The sequence below is a fragment of the Muscardinus avellanarius genome (genome assembly GCF_963383645.1).
Source record: "Muscardinus avellanarius genome assembly, chromosome: 11".
NCBI lineage: Eukaryota > Metazoa > Chordata > Mammalia > Rodentia > Gliridae > Muscardinus > Muscardinus avellanarius.
The window spans coordinates 61,789,810-61,810,375 of NC_137797.1; the positions used below are offsets into that span (position 1 = coordinate 61,789,810).

A 20,566-nucleotide genomic window follows, 5' to 3' on the forward strand; every position below is an offset into this window, starting at 1 on the left:
TCTGGTCTAGTAACTTTTCCTTCTTCTCTTCCTTATTTTAGTTTCTCCGATGGCCTCCATAGACTAGAGGTGTAGGGCTCTAGTTTTATAGAGACCAAAACAATGAAGCAGAGTTCTAACCAATGCCATCTCTACTTTCTTTGGCTGAAAATTCCTTAAGTACTAAATTTAAAACATGAAAGGAAAGGCAATTATAAATATAAACACCTCCTTTCCAGCACTTAACATCACCTGCCTGGCTGTCTCCTCTCTCTGTGTATGGCTTTAACAGGAAGACAGAGCAGTTTCTAAGTTGAAAGCAAAGTCAAGTAGTAAGGGAATATTCGTGCTGTAAGTATCACACAGCACAGGATAAACATGTATACTTTTGTGGACAGTCAACTTTACAATGCATGAGCAGTTTTGATCCTTTTTCTAGCAAGGTGAACATTACACAGTAGAGTAAAAATGAGCATAATTTTCTTTTTTAAAGTAAGATACAGTCAGACATGGTGGCACACACTTAAAATCTCAGTAGTCGGTAGGCCAAGACAGGAGGACTGTGGGTTTGAGGCTAGCCTCAGCAACTTAATGAGATACTCATTAATTTAGTAGGACTCTGTTGCAAAATTAAAAAAATAAATAAATAAAAGGGGCTGGGAGTGTAGCTATGAGGCAGAATGTCCCTGGGTCTAGCACCAAAAAATAGTCCCCCTAAATAGTTCCTGGGTCTAGTACCTGTCTCTAGGACCAAAAAATAAGATGCCTTTGAATTAGGTCACTTGCTGCATGATCCCACACAAGTCATTGGCCTGGAATACAGGACAGTTATAAAGATGAGTGGATATTTGCAAACTAGAAGAAATAATTGTGTTGATCTCTCATTTTCTTATTTCCATGCCCAAATCAGTGTCAAAGAAAAGGTGAAAGGGTTAGAAACCGTCTGTTGAGGTATACAAATGTTATAACCTCACTTGCCTCAGTTTTGAGTGTCTATGGGCAGTCTAGTAAATCAAAGTTAGAACAGGTATTGTCCTCTCTGGAGAGATTCCAGGAAGACGTGTTATCTGACCTCCCTCTCCTTAAGCACTACCAGGGACAAAAGCTCCTTCTCGGTGAGGATCCTTCCTCGGTGACTAAGCTGAGCGCTGCCCTTCCGCAGCTTTTACCTGTTACCCTAGCTCTCTGCACTGGGGAGCTGACTTCTTGCTCCCCCCGCCCCCGCATCATAGTGCCCACATGTCTCAAAGCCTCCTCCTAGCTCAAAGCTCAAATACTCATGTCCATTTCTTGCCTGGACTGGGCGTTTTGACCAGTCCTGTCCAGTAGCAGTTTTTGTGTAATGCAGAGTCCTAAAGCTTCCCGCCAATCTTTGAATAAAAGTAAAATAAGAGAGGCACACCCTGCCTGTATGACCATCACCACCATCTTTGCCTTCTTTTTTTGGTACTGGGCATTGAACCCAGGGGCATTTACTACCCTCTGAGCTACAACCCCAGCTCTTTTATTTATTTATTTTACTTTGAACCAGGGTCTCGCTAAGTTGATGAGGGTCTCACTGAGTTGCTGAGGCGGGTCTCAAACCTGCAGTCCTCCTGCCTCAACCTCTTAAGTACTGAGCTTACAGGCGTAGAGCACCATGCCCAGCTACCACCACATTTTCTATGTCTTTTTCACAAGTACACGTTAAATATGTGTGTGAAATCAAAATATTCTGTGTCTGTGGTATCCAAGTTCATTGTTCTATAAACTGTATCAGAAAATAAAGTGAAATTAATTTAGCCTGTTGTGTTTATATAGAGTTAATGCTCTGTAATGACTTTATTAATTAAGTTCAGAGTAATGAGGCCATGTTTTTGGTTTGTATCATCATTTTAGGTGAAAATTTTTTATATAGGCTAACTTTTTGCTAACGTATATATAAATCTATGATGAATGACTTTTCAGTAAGGAACTAATTACTGTCAACTTTTTGAGGGGTTTTGCTTGTTTTGAGTTTTAAGGAAAAAGTGGTTATTGTCACTGGATTGAATTGCTACAGATTCATATTAAGCATAGAAGGCTGAGCATGTTCATTTTCTTCTGCTTCTTCCTAAACCCTGTTAAGATGAAAGTAAGGGAATAAAAATAGTGTATACTAATAGAAACAAATAGAAAATTAAGAGAGGATACAGTCCAAATGAAAGGTGCTATAATTTTTTTGCAAGCCAATGGATAAGTTGTAACTGACTTAAAAGAGGGAGAAAGTACTGAAAAATGCAAGCTTATTTTGGTGTGTGGGCTGCAGATCCTCAGATTGGTTCAGAAATTCAGAATGTATAAAGATGGGGGCACAGAATAGGAATGAAAACAGGGAATTAGTTAAAACTTTTATATGAAGTAATCGGACCTTTACATTGCTACTCCAAAACTCAAAGCCTAGTGTTTGCCCTTCTTCAGACACAGAAGAGTAGAAGTTTACTTTTAGAAGAGCATAAACAGTATACGCCACCTTCTGAAACCAGGGAAATTAAGTCACATCTGAATCCTGAAGGAGACACCCCTCCTCTCAGCTTATTTTCCTCTTAGCCTTACCAGCTGATAACAGACATACTTCTGCCCCTGACATGGGAGATTGAGGACTTGAGAGGGAAGACCCACAGAAACTGACACATGGCCATCCATCCCATCATGAAACAGGTCTTCACTGTCCACCAACCATGTGTCCCATGCAGCCTCAGGGAGCTTTTCAGTGCTGCTTTTACTAAATGTGAATGAATAGCTATTGGGCAGCAGACTTCTCAAGTGGTTTCAGCCAGTAATATCAGAGTCTGAACCAATTGAAAAGAAGGAATTGGAGACAATGGGAGAAGAAGAGAACTTCAAAACAAATGTAATCTCTTTGGAGCAAAAAGGAAAGATGTTCAGTCCATAAAAACCCAAAAAAGCATGACAAAAATGTAAGAAAATAGAATATTCAGAAAGGCAGTTGAAAACAGAGGTTGCCAGTACAATAAAAAACAATTTAGCAAAGGAATAGAAGTGTTGGGAGGAAGTTGAATCTTTGACTGAAAGAAGAAACAAAAGATAAAAGATGCAAACCAGAAGAAAAGTGAGAACAGAAAGCTGGGCCAGGAAGTTTAACACCTCCTCGTCAACTTCCACATGAAGCCATTGATCCAGCTAGAAGGGAAGACATGCTTAAAGATGCAAAACACTTTCTGACACCTGAGGAGTAACTTGTTTCCAGATGGAAAGTGCCAGCATAGCCAGATGTGCCACATGCCTGTAATCCCAGTATTTGGGAGGAGGATCACAGGTTTGAGGACAACCTTAACAAGTTAGCAAGGCCCTTGGCAACTTACAGAGATCCTATAAAAAAAAAAAAAAAAAAAAAAGCCGGGCGTGGTGGCACACGCTTGTAATCCCCGCGCTTAGGAGGCTGAAACAGGAGGATCGCATGGGTTCGAAGCCAGCCTCGGCTACTTGGTGAGGCTCTCAGCAACTTAGTGAGACTCTGTTTCCAAATAAAATATATTTTAAAAAAAGGTCTGGGAGTATAGCCCAGAGGTAGAAAAGCCTCTGGGTCTCACCCCCAGTACCACCAAAAAAAAAAAAAAAAAAAAATAGGGCTGGGGATGTAACTCATAGGTAGAATGTCCCTGGATTCAATCTTCAGTCCCCCCCCCCACAAAACAAACAAAAACAACCCAGAAAGTGCCAGCACTATGAACAAAGAAGAAAACCTACATTAAGATAATAAATATATTACTGTGTAACTTCAGAATACTGGAGGTAAATAGGAGCTCTGACTTGAGGGGAGGATAAGGCAAGGATAAAACAATGCTGGTACCTGGAACTACCGGCAGTGATTCTCCGGGTGTACCCCCAGTAGCATCTGTGTCAAGTGGACAATTGATAGATATGGAGATTCTCAGGCCCCACAACATACTCACTGAAACAGAAACCCCAGAGGTGTGGGGCTCAACACACTGTGTTTAAAGGAAGCCCTCCTTTAATTCTGATGTACGCTGAAGTTTGAGCAACATTGGAGTGAAGAATCACCTGGCTGCTGGCTGAAGAAGCCCCTGACTCCTCACACTATATCCATAAGTGCTGTGATGGAGTCTAACGTGTTCCCAGTCCCAAGGGAAATGGTCTTTAACCTGAACTCTGTGCACATCCAGTAGTCAGCCAATAAAGACATTTCCACACGTTGAAACCCCCAGCGCCATTTATGCATGGTTGGTTTCTGGGAAAGCTAATGGAAGGAAGATATGTCGCGGAAAATGGGGGAGTAAACCAGGAAAGACAGGATTGGGCATCCAGGCAATAGAGCTCCAATGCAGGGAGAGGGGAAAGAATGCATCCCAAAGGGAGGCTGGACTCTGTAGGAGAAGCTAGTCTTTCCATGATGCTGTTGTGTTAAGCCTCTGTAATCAATGTAGTCATATGTAGTACTTATAACCCAAGTCCAGAATCCCAGCTCATTAGGGCCAGAAGAGATCATTCCAGACCATTTTCTTTCATTTCCAGAAGAGAAAATGAAGGTTCACAAAGTATAGAAGATTGAGACATGGGGCAGAAATAGGGTCCACATGTCCTCCCTGGAGAACTGGACTTTGAATTCTTACAGAGATCTTACTATTAGCATCATGTCAAGGACCACAGTTTGATGTTTAGTTTTCTGGCTGGCACCTATAATTAGGATACTATTTTCTGATAGGCATATTAAACATCTTGAACAGCTGTTCAGATTAAATTCTTATGGGCCACTCTAAAGCTGATTGTAGTTTCTGAAGTAGTCAAGATTGTTCACTTTAGTATCTTGAACCTATTTATTTAAAACTAAATTCTGGAGAAACAAAAGATGAATTAGTGGTTCTCCCCACTCAAATGTAAGACTAGCAGGGAGACTCAGACTCATAGCTTAACCATAACCGTGGTCTGACATGTGAAAATAGCTGCCTCAGAAGAAGTAGGAAGAATTTTTAAATGTTATTAAATCAAAGGGAAGATAATTTGTATTATGTGTAAATTATTTAAGATTTAAATATTTTTAATTTAAGTTTCTGTATAAGTCTATTGTCTGAGTTGCTTTTAAATTTCTGTTTGCGTGCATATTTCTGTTGATAGCAGCACAATTTAGTCAGATTATGGAACCAAACTAGGTGTCCATCAACTGATGAATGGATAAAGATAACATGGTGTATATGCACAGTAGAATTTTACTCAGCCATGAAGAAGAGCAGAATTATGGCTCTTGCAGGAAAATGGGTAGAAATAGAGAATATTGTGCTAAGTGAGCTCAGCCAGTCTCAAAGTCGAGTTGTATGTGTTTTCTCTCAAATGGAAGCTGGAGAGACAATAGGAAAGCTAAGGGACTTTATATAAATGAAGTGAAGGATCAGTTGAATAGTGGAAGAGAATTTAGGAAGGGAAGAAATGAGGAAGGAGACAGTTCGAATAATGCTCTGTTCATATATGAAGGTATTATTACTAATCTTGCTCCCATGTATGGGGAGGGAGGAGGGTGGATTGGTGAGAGGCGGAAGGAAATACACCAAGTTCGTGTGTGTGTGTGTGTGTGTGTGTGTGTGTGCACGCACGTGCGCGCATGCACGTGTCACTTTGAACCTCACTATGATATATAATTACAATGCAGTAATAAAAGTACAAAAAGCCAGAAAATTTCTGTTTGCATAGAGAACTAAGTTGAATTTACACTTGGGGATAAAAGAAGGGTTGTTTTGTATGTGATGTGAATGGGCCTTTGACCCATATTTGTTTTTTCATTTTTAACATGTGTTATAACTGGCACATAAATAGGGCCCTGATTATTGTAGGACCTCGGTATTAAAATATGGTGTTGTAGCCATCCTCATCCTGTGTGTAATCCAAAAGATAATTATATTTTGTGTTGACCTGACTTTTAGCTGAAAGAACCAACTCTTTGCTCCCTACCCCTTGGCTCGGTTGATGGTTAGTTCTCATTAGTTCTTAATCAGGAATCTGTCTCCTTGCAGAAGCTTCCTCGGTTCGCTCTATTCTTTGATGCCACACTACCAGTCAACCAGTCCAAACATGTGTTCTTTTAATGAAACTTCTTAATTATCTTTTTAGAAAAGAGATGAGCAGAGACTTTTTTTTTTTTTTTATCTGTACAGGAGAGGTTCTTTGCTTGCCAAATCTCTCTGTTAAAAGAAGTCTGGTATTATAGGGTGTTAGGTATTCCAGCCAAAGTAGTTTCAAAGAGGCTCAAGGGAAAACATTTTTTGGGGGGTAGGAGCAGTGGCAGGAGGTTATATTATTGAAAATAAGTAACCTTTCATGTGTTTGCAAAATGTAGTATTTTCTTTAACAACTTGTAATTTCTTTATAAATTGTGATAAGCTGGTGGCGTGCAAATTATATTTAGAAATCGGTGTTTCCTTGGGGACAAGCTATACTATCCAAGTCTGTTCACTTAATATGTTTGCTTGATGGTTGTTTGTGTGGGATGAACAAAGATTCAGCAATTCTTAGTCACAGTAACCGAATTGGACTTAAGGGATGTTGTTGGAGTGACACATTGTAAGAAGGCCTTAAAAACAAAGTGGATATAAATTAAATTTCTGTGCACGCATCCTCTTTAGAAGGAAAATGCTGTGCATACATATCTTCTCTAAACATTCAAGATTACATGTCTTCACACCTCTCAACTGCAGGGCCTTGAGCTGCCTGCTATCTTGTGCAATAGGTTGGAGACAGATGAAACTATCGGCAGATGTTTCTTATTTGCCAAGAAGCTAGGGCTCGATTGGGAGGAATTCCAGCATGAAAAAACCTGATATTCTGGTTCCTCACTAACAAAGAATATCTCACTCTGTGGTCTTCCTCTTAGACTCTGGAAATAAACTAACACCATTTATATCCACTTAAGCGAGCAAGAGTACTATTGAGACACTTATGCTTTTTGGAGATCATACTGAGTTCAAAAGTATAACCAATCATCCTCACATCAAGTGGTCATTATCACTAACCTCATCAGTTACATTTTACTGTTATTAATTTAGTCCAGGCTTACATTCAGGGCAGGTGTTCAGAATATCAGAACAAATGAGCACCTTTCCAATATGTGAGAATAGCACAGGTATGCATTTTCATAGTGATTATAGTCACATTAAAATGCCAGTTTGGGCCCAGCGTGATGGCACACATTTGTAATCCCATCGCTTGGGAGGCTGAGACAGGAGGATTACAGAGGTTCGAAGCCAGCCTCAGCTACTTAGTGAGGCTCTCGGCAACTTAGTGAGACCCTGTTTCCAAATAAAGTATAAAATAGGTCTGGGAGTATAGCCCACAGGTAGAAAAGCTCCTGGGTTCTATACCCAGTGCTACCAAAATAAATAAGTATAAATAAATAAATAAATAAATAAATAAATAAAATGCCAGTTTGGGGCTGTTCTGATCAGTAGCATCTCACACCTGAGCAAGAGAGGACCCTAGACCGCACCCCATGCCTGAGAAGGTTTACCATATTTAAAAGACAGATCACAGTAGTAATGAACAGAGTGAATGGGGACTCCCGTTGAGCTGAACTTGGTCCCCGGGTTAAGAGCTTTAGAGCTGGAAAACTTTGGAACTTCGTGCAGGGAGGAGAAGAGCTCAGCCTGTGCTCTGAAGAAGAGTGGTTCCTCAAGTCAGGAACCAGGGTCTAAGCAGGCCATCATCATGGTGCCAGCATACTGTCTTCTGTCCTATGCATCAGATTAGGAGCCTCCTGCATGGTGGCCCTGGGCCTGTTTTTATCTGTTTTCCACCCAGCCTTTCTATCCACTGCTGCTAGAGCAGCCCCTGTATGATATAGCGCTCCTGGGATATTGTCCCCCACCATTAGAAATACTCTGGCCTCCTCACAGACGATTTTGAGATGAAGTTCAATTGCTAACCATGGTTTGCAGGGCTTCCCTTGATAAACTCTCCATTCTTATAGCCACCTCATTCTTGAGCTTCAGGTTTGCCCAGCCCTCAAGCTAGCCTTTCATTTCCTCGAAGGAAAGACCTTGCTTGCCCCCTTTCTTACCTGAGTCTTGATGCTTGCCTTTGCGCCTGCATGGAGCAATGCTAGCCACTCCTGCTGTCAAGCTGACTCCTCATCCCTAGGGTCTTAGCATAGCCGTTACTTCCCATGACAAGCATTGCCATACTCTCTGCACTCTTCACACCACCCTCCAGCAGGCTGCCCTTTCTGTCCTCTGCTCCCTCCTCCTCCCTCCTCAGAGCACTTCAGCACACTATCGACTGGCTGTGGCTGCTGTTCTCCCCACCAGACTTCAGGCTCAGGGAGATCAGTGGCCTCTCCATGCTGGTTATGGTCAGCTGCCCCTCCAGCATGCAGAGTAAACATCAGACGACCATGGTAAGCCACCTTGGTCTCTTCATTTGAAGGTGTTTGGCAAATTTGGCTGAAAGATGAAATTGGCAAGAAAAGCCATTATCAGTGGACCTAAAAAGCCAACGATGAAATACTTGGGACTCGTGTTTTTCCTGTGGCCTCTCAGAAGTCCGAGGAACCATCCGCATTCCCCACCAACCATGCCTCCAGGTCTGTTTGTCCACAGGGACTAATTATACTTTACCTCAGCAGTGATTTGACTGTGGAACTCCCTGTACTATCGACAAACACGGAAGGTCAAATTATTCCTAGTCTCTCAAATGGATTTGCATGAGGCCGAAACATCTTCCAGTGCTTGTGCTACCATATTCTAATTTTTAAACAATGGCAAGATAGTATTTCCAAGTAACTTAAGTAATGGAAAAGGTATTGACATGGTTTTATTTTTGTTCAAGTGTTGCACATTTTCTGCCAAAAATATTAATTAGATGCAGAGCTTTTAAATGTGTTGATCAATTTTGGCATTTATTTGGTGTATATTTGGAGAAAAATGAAAGCTGGAGCTGAATTGACTCTTTGTCTTCTAGAAGTGGCTATTTGTGACCCACTCTGTGAAATGCATGTATTTTGAAAGTTTCAGATGGTAAAAGAGACTTTTTTCATCTATTTTTTGCCTTCTTTCTTTTTTTATCCTTCTTTTAAAATACAAAGCAAGATTTTTGGGGTTTTGTTTTTTGTTTGAAACTGGTACATATCAGGTGGTTGTTTGCCAGTTAGTCTAAGAGCTAATAAGAAACTGGCATTTGGATTTAATTCAGTTCCATTAGGACAGATTTAAATTTTTGTGATACAGGGGCCATTATCCTGGCAGTTGCAAGAGATTTTTGTGCTGGGAAGCAGAGCTGACAAAGACTGCACTGTGCATGCTCCATCCATAACTGAGCACTTTCACGCTGCAATTTAGGAGGTGTGCAGCTCAGGAAATTGCTGGCTTTGGCTGGAGCGTACTTTTACTGCAAGGAAAATTTTATTCGTCACTCAAGTAATTGGCAGTTTTAATACCTTGTTCATAATTACCTTATAAACAAACGCATATATAAACCAAAGATTGTTTGGTCTGTTATCTAACTTGTAGCCTTGTTTGACCAACATGATAGACACCTGTGGGTCTCCCACTCCCTCCATTGAAACACTAATTTGCTCCTTTTATTGCAAAAATCTATAGCTGAGTTTTCTTTTTGTTGTTCCTAAACACTGTGTAAGTGGAGCTGTATAGGTCTCAGACAGCCTGGGGGTCAAAACCAGATGTAGAGTTTGAAAGGAGATGTGGCTAGAAACAGGCAGGGTCTGAGGAGAGGGGGCGCTTGGGGCTTTTCGGTTACTCCAGTGTTTGTGGGAGGACGCCCTGGTAATGCAAACATCGGGCTGAGTATTTAAGAAAAAACGCTTGTCCCCCAAAGCGTGGTTTAGTTTAACCCACATACCCTGACCCTGAGGCCCTGTGGCTTGTCCTTTGGATTGTTTCCATCTCCAGGACCTACAGATTGACTAATTGTCTCACTTGTGTGACTTTGTACCTCACAGCTAGATCAAGGAGTTTATACACTGGTGAATCCACATGTGGGAAATGGTCAAAATCAGAGGTCATGGCTGACTTGATTCTAAACAAAGTCTGTAAGACTATGAGAATCTGAGGGGTTTGGTCATTTGTGACTTGGACATAGGACTGCTAATCCTTTTTGTTTTTATCTTTACTCTTATCACAAGGTTCAGCTCTTAAGATATACATTGCCTATGCTGGTATAGGATTACTTTTAAAAATTGAGTTAGATTTTCTGATGACTTAAAGTTAAAAAAAAAAGACAACCCCCCACTTTAAAGCCATTTGCAGTGGGTTTTAATAATATTTTGAAAAGTTTATTTATTTATTTATTTATTTATTTAGTGGTACTGGGGATTAAACCTAGGGGCATTCTACCTCTAACCTACACCCCCATCCCTGTTTGTTTGTTTGTTTATTTATTTATTTATTTATTTATTTTGAGTGAGGGTCTCACTAAGTTGTGGAGGGCCTCATTAAGTAGCCGAGGCTAGTGAAACCTGCGATCCTTTTGTCTCAAGTCTCCCAGATACTGGGATTACAAGCTTGTGCCACCACAAAATCTTAGGTTTTTATTTAATTACAGAATACATACTCCACTTTCTCCTTCTTGTTTTTCTTTCTTGTGGAGAAAACAGCACCTGACATGTGCATAGGGAGGTGATTTTCTAACTCCGGTGGGTGCTAAGCACATGCAAACCGCTGAGCCACCCCTCTTACCCACAGACAGATGGGAGCCACCCTGTTTGGGGGATTCTTAGTGTTCCAGGCATGGTGATGGCTCAGTGGGCCAGGTGGATTCCCATATTAGCTTGAAACCAGAAGTTCAGCATTTTTGTGAGGTAAGAAATTGTAGACTTTTCTAGAAGTACAGCTCCAGTAAGAATTTTGATTACCAAAATAATCTTTGATAACTGTGTCTGCGAAACAAGCCTCTAGGGTTTGCTTTGGGACTGATCCAGGCTTATTCTGTGAGGTAGCTCAGAAGCACTTGGGCTTGTTATGTGAAAAGTTCTAGTTTCCTAATATTAAGAATATCTCTTATAACTTGATCTGAAAAGTTGTCTTATGATTAAGTGGCATAATAGATGACAAGTGTTTAGCATGGAGCTTGACACCTAATATGTGCTCGACATTATTAGATTTTTATACACATTCCAAGACAGAGATAAAGACACATCCCTTCTTCTAAGAAGCTTATGATATGGCTGAGAAGACCAGCAGTGTGCAACCTGTCAGAACACAGCATAGGATTTTGTGAAATATGAGAGGTACACTTAACTCAGGAGCCTTCTGAGATGTTGAGAGACCCATGAGATATACTAATGCAAAGAACTCAAAGCACTATAGAAAGCCAGCTATTGGTAAGAGATACATATATGAGATATATTTCTTAAGTTTTCTTATTAACAGTAGACTATTGAAACATACTATGCAGTTTTTATCAGATAGAGTTCTTGGAACATGCAGATGGTTTCATTGTGCCTTGGGTTGTAAAGAGATCTACTAATGGTTTGTAGATAGACTGTTATTTTCCTTGTTTTTATCCTTTGACATGTTATTTTCCCTGCCAACTGATGGTCTAAAAAGACTAAGCTGTAAAGAAAAATAAAATAATAGCATTTGCAAGAAGATGGAAGGAACTAGAGAACATTATGTTAAGTGAGATTAGTCAAGCACAGAAAGAGAAGGGACATATGTTTTCTCTAATATGTCCAAGCTAGGGAGTAGTGGTAATACCAGAGGGACTCCAGATGATTGAGGGGAAATCTCAGCAAAGCTTGAATGGAAGGATAGGAGAGGAAGAAAGCTGAGGTTGTTCAATGGAGGAGCTACATATGAATATGTGTAATAGCATAAATACAACGTGATTAACCTGGACACTTTTTGTTGGGGGGGGAATGGAGGGGGAAGGGCATGAAGCACAATGTAAATGTACACCACTCTCATTATGTTCCACTTATAAAAAATAAAAATTAAAAAAAAAGACAAAGCTGTTTGATCTAATAAGACAATTGAGATGGCTTGCGTGTCCATTTGATACCTGTTTTTTTTTTTAACAAAATTATCACTTAATGCTAAATTTCTCCCTGGGATCTGTAGTATTAATATCCTCTTAGGAGTTTTGACTTGGCTTATTTTTTGGTTTGTATTCCTTCTTCCCCCAACCCCCACATTTAAAGTCAAGTAACACCAAAAGAGCTACCCACGGTGATGGAAATGTTCTCCATGTGGGTTGTCCTGCTTGATAGCTACCAGGTACACGTGGCTGTTGAGCTCTTGCAATGCAGCTACTCTAACTAAAGAATTTAATTCTAACATTTAAATTTAAGTACTTTAAATTCAAGGAGCTGTATGCGGCTACTGGTTACCCTACTGGACATCTTGGTTTAGTGGTTCACACTGTGAGTGTCAAATGTGTCTTATTGTAGCTGCCCAGGAATTACTGAGACTGTTGTGCTCTATGTAATAATACTTTTATGATACTAAAAGCCCCGGAGCATCTCCACTGATATTGAAGCCTCTAGCAATGCACGGAAACTTGCTATTGTTAAAAACAAAAAACAAACAAACAAACAAAAAAACCCGTGTCTCTACTATGACTGTACAAAAGCTTGATGAGTATTTAAAATCCAGTGGCACCTATGGTGTGAGTATTTTTTGAGAGAAAAATTTGATTAGCAATCAAGAAGGAGAAATGGGGAGTTATTTCATCAGTGCCAGGTATACCAGCTTAGTACTAGGCACTTAACTTACCATTCAATGTAAATAAGAGTTATTAAGAAAAATAGCTTAAAAAAAATCAAACAGTTGTCTCTAAGTATATAGATTTAGGCAGCTGCCACATAATGTCAGTACATTCTGATATGATTTGTGGTTCAACTAATAAAGAAGCTATGATATTACTGTTTGGCTTTTAAAAGTAGTGTCTAAATTAGTTAGGTTCCCATATTTCTGAAGAGAAATTTGGGAATAAGAAATATTTTTCTCCTTTCAGGTTGTTTGTACCATTAAATCTGTTATCTGTTTTGTTTTTTTTATTCCAGAGCTGGAAACAGGATTGCTGAGATAGTACCTGAACATCTGAAACAATTTCAATCCCTTGAAACTTTGGATCTAAGCAACAACAATATTTCAGAGCTTAAAGCTGCATTTCCACCCCTACAACTCAAATATCTGTAAGTAAAATTTTCTTCACCAGAAGTTTTTGCCTTTAATGAAAGTATAAGGTTATAATGAAAAAAATCTTTTAAGTTATATCAAACTCTGCCTGTCTTATTATTGATGGATCAAAAGTGTAGCGTTGTTATTGACTTAAAATTTGCAATAAGCCTGAATAACCACAGTCTTCATTTTATTCTTGTGATTTACAAACAAATATCCCTTGACTGTCCAAAAACTTTATTATATGGTCTGAGGGTTAAAAGAGTGATTTGTGCATGTATGCCTCTATTATCTTGTACCCCATTAAGATATATGACTACAATACACCAATAAAAAATCTAAATTAAATCTTGCTATGTTTTATTAATAAATGAATTTCACAAAAAGACTCACATCTGTAACACATTTTTCTAACCTTTAAATATCCCAATTGCTCTTTCCCCAGCCGTTTGTGAGATTTTATTTATTTGGGGGCTGGAGATTGAACTAACCTCCATGCCTTACCACTGAGTTACAAGCCCAGCTTTTATATGGGAATCACAAGGACCTAAACAGCAATTATTTTAAGTGTCCATTGATTGTTAGGTTCACTGGAGATTGTTTGCTAATTCAGAGATTGCATGCACTCTAACTTCCCAAAGAAACCAGAAAGAGCAACTCGTCTTAAACTTTCAACAGGTATATCAACAGCAACCGAGTGATCTCCATGGAACCGGGGTATTTTGACAATTTGGCCAACACACTCCTGGTGCTGAAGCTGAACAGGAACCGCATCTCTGTTATCCCACCCAAGATGTTTAAACTGCCCCAGCTACAGCACCTGTAAGTCAAGTGTCCTCTTAGAGTCTGTTTCCCCACTTCTTTAAGCCCTTAGTGTCTCTATTGTGAAGTCCACAATGTGGTGAAAGTAGTTGGGAGGCAAACATGTGGCCGCTTTTGCTGAGACAGCTGGAATCGTAGAATCTCTGAATTGGAAAGAGCCTTCACTGTCACCTCGTGCCAGCTGCTGCTTGACAAGACACGTTAGATTGTTCCTGAAAGAGCGAACGGTATAGTCATTGAACGGCTCCTTTACAAAGGTGCCATTGTGGCCCCGGATAAATCAGGGAAACTCTCAACAGCTGTGGTTTATGAGAATAATACCAACAACTCCAGGAGGCCCAATAGCTTAAGTGGCTGTAAAGAACTATCTTGTTAATAATGGGAGAATGATCTGCAAACAGGCTCCTGCAATCGTGGGTTTTAGCCTTGGCTGCACATTACAGAGACTTGGGGAGCTTTTAAAAATCCCAGCACCCAGGCCACACCTCAGACCAATTACACTAAAAAACCTCTGGGGGTAAGATCCAAGCTGCAGTAATTTTTAAAACTCCCCAGGTGGTTCCTGTGTGCAGCCAAGGTTAAGAACGACTGCCTCAAAGAAATTATCAAGACTAAAAAGAATTGTGGAAGATAGTCGCCAGTTTTGTAAGCAGATGGAGCAGGATACCCTCAGAGGACGTGCTCCTGAAAAGACCTCATGTTTTAGTATAATGTTTAATGTGTTCACGCTGGATTATTTAAAAACAAGTAGTAATTTGTTTGCTTCTGTACCGAGTGGACACTACCTTAGAAATTCAGAGGTGTGCTTGTTTCAGTTATTATTCCAAAAATACATCACACGTTTCAGGTAGAAATTCGCTCACTGCTAGTAAGCCGAAGTTCTTCTCAATAACAATGTTTAGAAATTTAAAACAGTCTATGCAATTTAACACCGACTGGGTTAAATAGGTTGTAACAATGATATATTTTATTACTTTCTCCAGAATTTAATTGTCCTGTTTGCTAACTGTCTAATTTTATCATATCCAATGCAGTGAACTGAACCGAAATAAGATTAAAAGTGTCGATGGACTGACATTCCAAAGGCTTGGAGCTCTGAAGTCTCTGAAGATGCAAAGAAATGGAGTAACAAAACTTATGGATGGAGCTTTCTGGGGTCTGAGCAACATGGAAATCTTGTAAGTGTGGTTCTCACTCGAGGAGTACGATCACAGACTGCTCAGCTCTTACTGGAAATCCTATGTTAAAACCTCAGAAAGAAGGCACACTCTTATTTACAGTTAGTATTCAGTTTGTTTCAGGTAATCTGGTTGAGAATATATAAGCATTTATGTCTGTAAGCAAGAATGTATAGTATTTTTTTTTTTTTTTGCTGGTGTCTTTATTTAACAAAAGTTAAATATCTAGTACCAGTAAGAATTTGTAAGAGGTTGTAATCATATGTCCTTTGAAAAGACTAGATACTGAACTTTGGATCCTGCCTTTGATTCTTACTGTAAATGTAGGCAGCTGGACCATAACAACCTAACAGAGATTACCAAAGGCTGGCTTTATGGCTTGCTGATGCTGCAGGAACTTCATCTCAGCCAGAATGCCATCAACAGGATCAGCCCGGACGCCTGGGAGTTCTGCCAGAAACTCAGTGAGCTGTGAGTTGCCTTTTATTCTCAGGTTCGAGAGCAGGGATCATGCCAGAGCATGAGCTTCTTACCACTGATCTGTGAAATTTTCATAACAAAGTTTCCAAGGTGACAGCTTTTTTCACCTGCAGCCTCGTTACATTTTTGTTGTGATAAGTTGAAGCCAGTTCTGCCTTTTCGATTCTGTGGCACATTGACAAAAGCAATCACTCTTATTATTTTTTTTTCTTTAATTACTGAGATTAGAAATAATGTTTGCCTGAGTATTGTCAAGTAAAAATGCTAAAGATTATTATGGTTATATATTACCTGTCTTTCAGGAAACAAATCATTGGGCTGAATGGAAAAATAAAAGCAATTTTTAAATTTCTTTTGTTTGCAGGGACCTAACTTTCAACCACCTATCAAGGTTAGATGATTCGAGCTTCCTTGGCCTGAGCTTACTAAATACACTGCACATTGGCAACAACAAAGTCAGCTACATTGCTGATTGTGCCTTCCGGGGGCTCTCCAGTTTAAAGACTTTGTAAGTTACACATTTTTCTCTCAGTACACGAACCTAATTGGTTCCTAAATGTGCCCACTTTTCTCCCAGCAGATTTTCTTTGTTGTCAAGGAAATGTGTACAGCCTCAAAAGTAGTGTCTTAATCTTTCCCAGAACAGTTTGATTAAGATGGATCCATTTCATCCATATGTGTTTCTTAAAGGGATTAAAAAGAACATGGATCAGATTGTGGGAATGATTATTACAGTTAGCCTTCTCGGGATCTCCAGGAAGTTGGTACCTGCTGAAGAGGGCCACAGTTATAAATAAAAAGCAAAGGTAGAGATTAAAAATTACCCTGAGCACAAGGATACATACACAATGGGCAGTGGAGTAAGATATCTGTTTATCATGCTAGTTATATCCACAGTCTGATCTCTGGCCTAAGAGAAAGAGAGAGAGTTGAATTAATTGATCTTTGAGGAATCTCTTGGATGCTAATTTAACCTTGTATAATGGGCTTTGCATATTTGCACTGTTAGAAATGTGTGCTGTGTCCCCTGTTTGAAGCATCACATAATTGAAAGACATGGAGTACGCTTTGGCAGTCCCCTGCTTGTATGGCTAGAATAGCAGTTTTAAAGTTTAATGTAGTTATCTTGATAGAGGAATTAACAAAGCAGAGTCTACTGTCTTGATTTTGGACAAGAATTTAAAATGTTGTTGGGAAGAGTGTACGTTGTGAGAGGTGTCTCGGAGAGCTGTTTGTTATTTTGAAATGGGTGGAGATGAGAGGAAGAATTAAGTAGGAATTTGTTATAAATGACATGCCACCTGGGTGGGGATCTTGGGGTTGCTGAAGCATACCTCTAAAGAGAATTCTTTTTTAAATTAGGGATCTGAAGAACAATGAAATTTCATGGACCATCGAAGACATGAATGGTGCTTTTTCTGGGCTTGACAAACTGAGACAGCTGTGAGTATAATGTGCCTCATAATTTGGCTGACTCTCTGACTTAAATTTGTTTCTGAATTGTCAGCTCTATAAATTGACACCATAAGGAGATTTGTATTAGGTGTGTCATCTGGTTACCACCCTTTATCATTTTCTCCAAATGAGTGCTGTTGTACAAGATGTGCGTATATTAATTAGCTTTTCTTCCTTGGATAAAGGGCAGGAGATTAAGCACTTTAGTTTGTGTAACTCATTGCAATATGTAGATTAAAGCTTTAAATTACTTTGAGTACTTAGACTTTTGGGGTTACCGTTGCGGAAAGTGAGTACGCATACCAACTTTAACATTTGAAATCCTTAAGGGCAAACTCACGGAAATTTTCCAGAGAAGTAATCCAGTATCTATTGATAAGACTGCAGTAGGTTCCAAAGATACAGGAAAAAAACCTTTCTATATTTAGCTATAAAATGGTCTTATAGATGACCAAATTCCATTTGAAGCTGACAATGAAGCTATCCACAGAGATGAGGGGAAGGAGAAAAATCTCTACTATTGGTTGCCTTATCTGAAATAATTTCCTTGAAATAAAGTTTCTACCAATTTCTGAAGACTTTAAAAACCAACAATTCGGTATCACTATCACGATGTGACCTGTTAAATACCTGTTTTGGTAGAGTTCTTTGTTGAATGCTTTGAAACCATGTTGATCTCTATTATTGAAATACATGAAATATGGATATTTTTACAAGATATATATCTTAATGGAAGAAAATAGAACTGTTCATAAAGATTTAAAAAGCAATTCTTTTTATGAGAGTCTTCATCCCCAGTGACTTTTTGCATTAACTATTCCAATGTTATTTTTCTTCCTAGAATACTCCAGGGAAACCGAATTCGATCTATTACCAAGAAAGCCTTCACTGGTTTGGATGCATTAGAACATCTGTAAGTAGCTTGAATTTAGTTACCCTAAAGTTATCCTTAAGGTATTTATCTATTCATGTCTCTTGAAAGATAAACTGGAATGCAATTTGGTTGACATTCTCCCACTACTATAAAATGTATTTATACCTACAGATCATCCACCCATCCATTTATATGACTGTCTGCCTGTTTGCCTATTTATCTATCACTAATTTATATGGGTATATTTCCTTAAACATTAAGAATATTTTTATACTTCAAGTAATGATATAGCTAATTAAAAAAAATACCACATTTGTGTATTTACCACATGCTGGGTATTGTGCCAGGTATTTATGTATAGTCATTTAATATTATATATTATAATATATATTATAGTATTATATATATATATATAGTCATTTAATTCTTGCAAGGATATTATTCAGTAGCTGTTATTTTATTTTTGAATAAAGGTCCTAATGGTTAATTGATCCCACTGAACAGTTCAGTTGGATTTTAAAGATCAAAAGGACAATCCTACTGGAGGGTATTAACACCATTTTGAGAACTTTTGTTGTTACAGTTGCTAATATATAAAATGTATAATGCTTCCCCCATTCCCCTTTGTTACTGACTATGGATTGGTGACTCACAGAGGAGAACTTGCTCAGGGCAGGGCCACTTATGAGATAACGAAATCTCTGTACTCCTCTATTCCCCGCCTGCCCAGTTTCTGTCCCTATTCAGAAATTCTTTGGCACATATTTCTGAAATGAGATTTAGGGGTTCAAGATTTTCAGCCACTAGAAGAGGAAAGCTAGCCAGGCAGGAGAAGAATTCTAACCTGCCTGTGACTTAGTTTCAACTAACTGAACCAACCAGCTTCTTTTACCTGTGGGTATACCTTTACAGTAAAATGCCAATGAGATATATGATGTATCTTCTCTATTAAGGAAGGTACATAGTCAAAAGTTTTAATATCTATGAACTTGGATACAGATGTGATCATTTAAAATACATCTTTGGTTTGTACTCTCATCTGGACTGCATATTGAAAGGAAAGATTTCTGTGTTATCTCTAAACTGCCTTGTTACCATCTTTTGACTGTACCAGTTAGTCTAAGAGAGATTTGGATTGCTAGCCCAGCTGACAGGGCGACAGCAAAAACTGTAGAATGATTTTACTAAGCTGAGTTTTGTAAGGGCGGGTCAGAATTGCTGGACTTACTGAAACAGATTATTTTCAAAGGAAAACTAGCCAAAAGCATTTGTCATCTAGCCCAGTCCATTTCTGGGAAAGTGGAATTAGTGGATCACTGGAGTATTAACCTCGGCTTCAGTTTTCTTTAACCTTCTTCGACTCTCAGCCGCTTTCCCTAGCTGTTTCTGGCACCTTCGGTCTTTGTCTTCTGTGACCACTTGTCTCGTTCAAAATGCTTTTTGTATGTTTTGATTCCTGTAAAGAAAAACAGTAAAAATCAGTGTAGCTAATACTTTAATTCAAGCTGCTTATAAGTACTAGTTAAAAATAAAACCAGCCCACAACAATGTCCTACCTACAGTGTTGGTTTCAGTGAGTACATCTTGTCTGAACATCTTACTGCCTTTACATTAGTGAGTTGTGAGTAACAGAATTGAGCTGGTTAGGGGTAATGCCATCTCCTTGTGGGTTGCTTTAGGAATAAATACAATAATAATATATGTAAATCATTTAACAGAGTACATGTCATAGAAGTGTTCTATAAATTATGTTTCTTAAATGCATAGTTATGAGGAAAATTTTTGTGTTTATTTAAGTTAATTAACAGCTGTACTCAGTGGCACACTCTTGTAATTCCAGTACTTTGGGAGGCTAAGACAGGATAGTTGCAGGTTTGAGGCCAGCCTCAGCAACTTAGCCCTCAGCAGCTTAGTAAGACCCCCTTTTAAAATAAAAAATAAAATAGGGCTAGGTGTGTATCTCAGGGATAGAGTACCCCTAGGTTCAGTCCCCAGTATCACAAAATACTAAATTAATGTGATCTAATAGTTACTAAATAATGAGAAATACAATAGTATGATAGAACAGCTCAGGCCCTTAGGAGGTAACTTGTAAGTGGTGATGGAAAGTGACCTTTTCTTACTAAAATAGAACCTGTCTCTGGTACAGATATCCCTATGCCAGGCTTTGTGATAGACTCTGGTATTCTGGCCCAGCTCGTGCATTTCAAGGCACAGAGTGTTTGCTTGGTGAATGGGGTGGGCAGTGTGACCTAGAGTGGGCCTGAAGACACAGAATGACCACAGTTTGTTCTGATGTGTTCTATTTGCCTGTTTTTCAGAGACCTAAGCGACAATGCAATCATGTCTCTACAAGGCAATGCGTTTTCACAAATGAAGAAGCTCCAGCAACTGTAAGCTTTTCTTTTCCTTGCAAGAGCTGTGAATAAAGCATAGAGGGAGAACTCTCATATTGGTGCCATCCTAGACTAAGTGTCAGTAAGAAGTGTCCAGCACATCTGTAACATCACTTAACTTGTATACCAGAAAACAAAAGGAATTGGTTATTTGTTCCTGCTGTGGCAATGAGGAATTTCTTTTTCTTTCTGTTTTGAATTTGCAACTTAAATTCCTGGGACCAATATAGTATGGTGCCTAAATATAGTAGCTTTTTCTTT

The 20,566-nt window shown here is 39.1% G+C and overlaps 1 protein-coding gene across 1 annotated transcript in view; it reads left to right on the forward strand.

Moving 5' to 3' along the window:
• The window catches only part of LRIG3 (leucine rich repeats and immunoglobulin like domains 3), a gene marked incomplete at both ends in the record, with an annotated part of 47,996 nt that overhangs the window by 15,591 nt on the left and 11,839 nt on the right, over positions 1–20,566 (forward strand). Inside the window, 8 exons of the mRNA XM_080705785.1 lie at positions 12,983–13,114; positions 13,779–13,922; positions 14,957–15,100; positions 15,428–15,571; positions 15,945–16,088; positions 16,943–17,023; positions 17,877–17,948; positions 20,231–20,302. Of these exons, the coding sequence (XP_080561911.1) occupies positions 12,983–13,114; positions 13,779–13,922; positions 14,957–15,100; positions 15,428–15,571; positions 15,945–16,088; positions 16,943–17,023; positions 17,877–17,948; positions 20,231–20,302 (933 nt within the window). The remainder of the gene's footprint in view (positions 1–12,982; positions 13,115–13,778; positions 13,923–14,956; positions 15,101–15,427; positions 15,572–15,944; positions 16,089–16,942; positions 17,024–17,876; positions 17,949–20,230; positions 20,303–20,566) is intronic.